Source organism: Thalassophryne amazonica, chromosome 9 (assembly GCF_902500255.1).
Source record: "Thalassophryne amazonica chromosome 9, fThaAma1.1, whole genome shotgun sequence".
NCBI classification, from domain to species: Eukaryota; Metazoa; Chordata; class Actinopteri; order Batrachoidiformes; family Batrachoididae; genus Thalassophryne; species Thalassophryne amazonica.
In genome coordinates this window covers 63,795,718-63,798,623 of record NC_047111.1, presented here as the reverse complement: position 1 = coordinate 63,798,623, position 2,906 = coordinate 63,795,718, and the positions used below count along the sequence as shown (strand labels likewise).

General features: G+C 41.1%; 1 protein-coding gene across 1 annotated transcript; it reads left to right on the top strand.

Moving 5' to 3' along the window:
- The first annotated feature begins 766 nt into the window (after positions 1-766).
- Positions 767-2,625, top strand: LOC117516565 (olfactory receptor 1500-like). Its single transcript, XM_034177432.1, has 2 exons — positions 767-1,241; positions 2,030-2,625. The coding sequence occupies exons 1-2, from the start codon at positions 902-904 to the stop codon at positions 2,623-2,625; spliced, it is 936 nt and encodes a 311-aa protein (XP_034033323.1). The 5' UTR covers positions 767-901.
- Positions 2,626-2,906: the final 281 nt, after the last annotated feature.

The following is a 2,906-nucleotide window of genomic DNA, read 5'->3' as shown; positions in this document are numbered from 1 at the left end:
TTCTGTTTTCTGCCAGGAGTACCGGGTCTGACTGCTGAAGACAGTGGCCACCTGGTGCGCAGGGCTTGGCGGCGCCGGTGTTCTTCAGGTCCGTTGGTGGTGAGGCTTGTGTGGGTTCCAGCTTTTTTCTCACCGGACGTCTCCTATCTTCGAGCCTGCCACACGTCACCTTTTTGTCTGATTGATATAACGCATATTTGTATCTGTCTGTATTACGTTGTGCACCTTCACAACATTAAATTGTTACGTTTTGGCTATTCCATTGTCCCTTCATTAACGCCCCCTGTTGTGGGTCCGTGTCACGACACTTCCCCAACAAGCATCATGCTGTGGGGATGTTTTTAGATAGGTGCACCAAGCTTTTGGAATCATATTGTAGAAGACTTGAGGCTGTAATTGCTGCCAAAGGTGCAACAACAAAGTATGTCTGCAAAGGGTTTGAATACTTATGTACATGTGGTTTCATGTGAGTTGTCACAGTTCTTAGGAATCATTTCATCCTTAAAGCATGTTGGCACATTTTAAACATTTTCTTTCTTCGCTGGTTGCATCAGTTGATCAACAGGACTAAACATGTCTCTCACACTGACACCTGCTTTATCTGCAGCATTCACCTTGTCCACATCATCCAAAAAATGGAACTGATAATCTGTTCGTTAAAATCTTTTTTTTTTTTTGGAATTTCACAATTGTCTTTTGTACATTTGTTCCAGTAAAGTCTTCTTAATTGAACTGAAGAGAGAGAGAGAGAGAGAGAGAGAGAGAGAGAGAGAGAGAGAGAGAGAGAGAGAGAGAGAGAGAGAGAGAGAGAGAGAGACATTTGTCTTCATATGGGACACAGGACTCACTGACAGAGACACTCTGCTCTGTCCACAGTGCTGCAGACAGTAAAAGATGAACAATGAGTCGTACAATGGGATTATTCAATTCTGCTCTCGGAAGAAACATCACCTTTGTTCGTCCTCCATATTTCATCATAAGTGGCTTTTCTGACATACCTAACATAAACTATTACTATGTCTTTCTCTTTTTTGTTTATATTGTGTCAGTGTTGGGAAACACAGCTGTGATGGCTGTAATATTGTTGGACCAAAATCTAAGAACTCCAAAATATGTTGCAGTTTTTAATCTTGCATGGACAGACCTGCTTGGTAGCACTGTTCAGGTACCAAAGGTTCTTGACATATTTGTGTTTAATCAGCGCCTCATCTCCTATAATGACTGCATGGCATTTATTTTATTCTCAATCAATCATTCAATCAATTTTATTTATATAGTGCCAAATCACAACAAACAGTTGCCCCAAGGCGCTTTATATTGTAAGGCAAAGCCATACAATAATTACGTAAAAACCCCAACGGTCAAAACGACCCCCTGTGAGCAAGCACTTGGCGACAGTGGGAAGGAAAAACTCCCTTTTAACATGATGAAACCTCCAGCAGAACCAGGCTCAGGGAGGGGCAGTCTTCTGCTGGGACTGGTTGGGGCTCAGGGAGAGAACCAGGAAAAAGACATGCTGTGGAGGGGAGCAGAGATCAATCACTAATGATTAAATGCAGAGTGGTGCATACAGAGCAAAAAGAGAAAGAAACACTCAGTGCATCATGGGAACCCCCCAGCAGTCTAAGTCTATGGCAGCATAACTAAGGGATGGTTCAGGGTCACCTGATCCAGCCCTAACTATAAGCTTTAGCAAAAAGGAAAGTTTTAAGCCTAATCTTAAAAGTAGAGAGGGTGTCTGTCTCCCTGATCTGAATTGGGAGCTGGTTCCACAGGAGAGGAGCCTGAAAGCTGAAGGCTCTGCCTCCCATTCTACTCTTACAAACCGTAGGAACTACAAGTAAGCCTGCAGTCTGAGAGCGAAGCGCTCTATTGGTGTGATATGGTACTATGAGGTCCCTAAGATAAGATGGGACCTGATTATTCAAAACCTTATAAGTAAGAAGAAGAATTTTAAATTCTATTCTAGAATTAACAGGAAGCCAATGAAGAGAGGCCAATATGGGTGAGATATGCTCTCTCCTTCTAGTCTCCTACACGTGTCTTTCTATGCAGTCTCTTAATCTGGTTGTTCTCTCCTATGACAGACTGATAGTGATCACCTTCCCACTGCACTATCACATGAAGGTCACACACAGGTTCATGTTTTCTTTGATTGCCTTTTTCTGGGTTTTAACAATAACTGCTGTGCTCATTGCTGTGAGTCTTCTCACAACACTTTCCATCTGTAAGTCAGTGATTATTAACAGTTATTTCTGTGATTATGTCAAAATATACATGCTGGCCTGCAATGACTACACCCCTGCCCATGTGACTGCTCATCTGTTTACAGTTCTTATGATTTGGTTTCCACTGATATTTATCTTGTTCAGTTACTCATATATTAGCTACACTTTGACTAAAATAACATCAATTCAGGAAAAAGTAAAAACTTTTAAAACCTGTAGTGCTCACCTTTCATTAGTCGTAATCTATTTCCTCCCTACTGTTGGAAAACACTTACATCCGAATGGCAGAATTATAAATCTGTCCCTGAGCTCTGTCATTCCACCCATGGTAAACCCATTTATATATGTTCTACAGACACAAGAAATCAAAAAATCTATTAAAAAGTTGTTAAAATAAAAAGGAGTTCAAATCTGCAATGATAAATTATCTATAAGTATTCATAGATATGTGTGTGTGTGTGTGTGTTGTGTTCACTGTGTACATTGCAGTAAAATTTCAAAGAATAATCTGTAAAACAATTATTTTTAAAGTATTGTTGCATCATACCAGTTTCTGATCTTAGTGGTTCGCACTGTTGCCTCACAGCAAGACGATCCTGGGATCGCTGTCTGTCCTGTCCTTTCTGTGTGCATTTTGCATGTTCTCCCCGTGTTGCTTGGGTTTGCATGGGTTCCCTC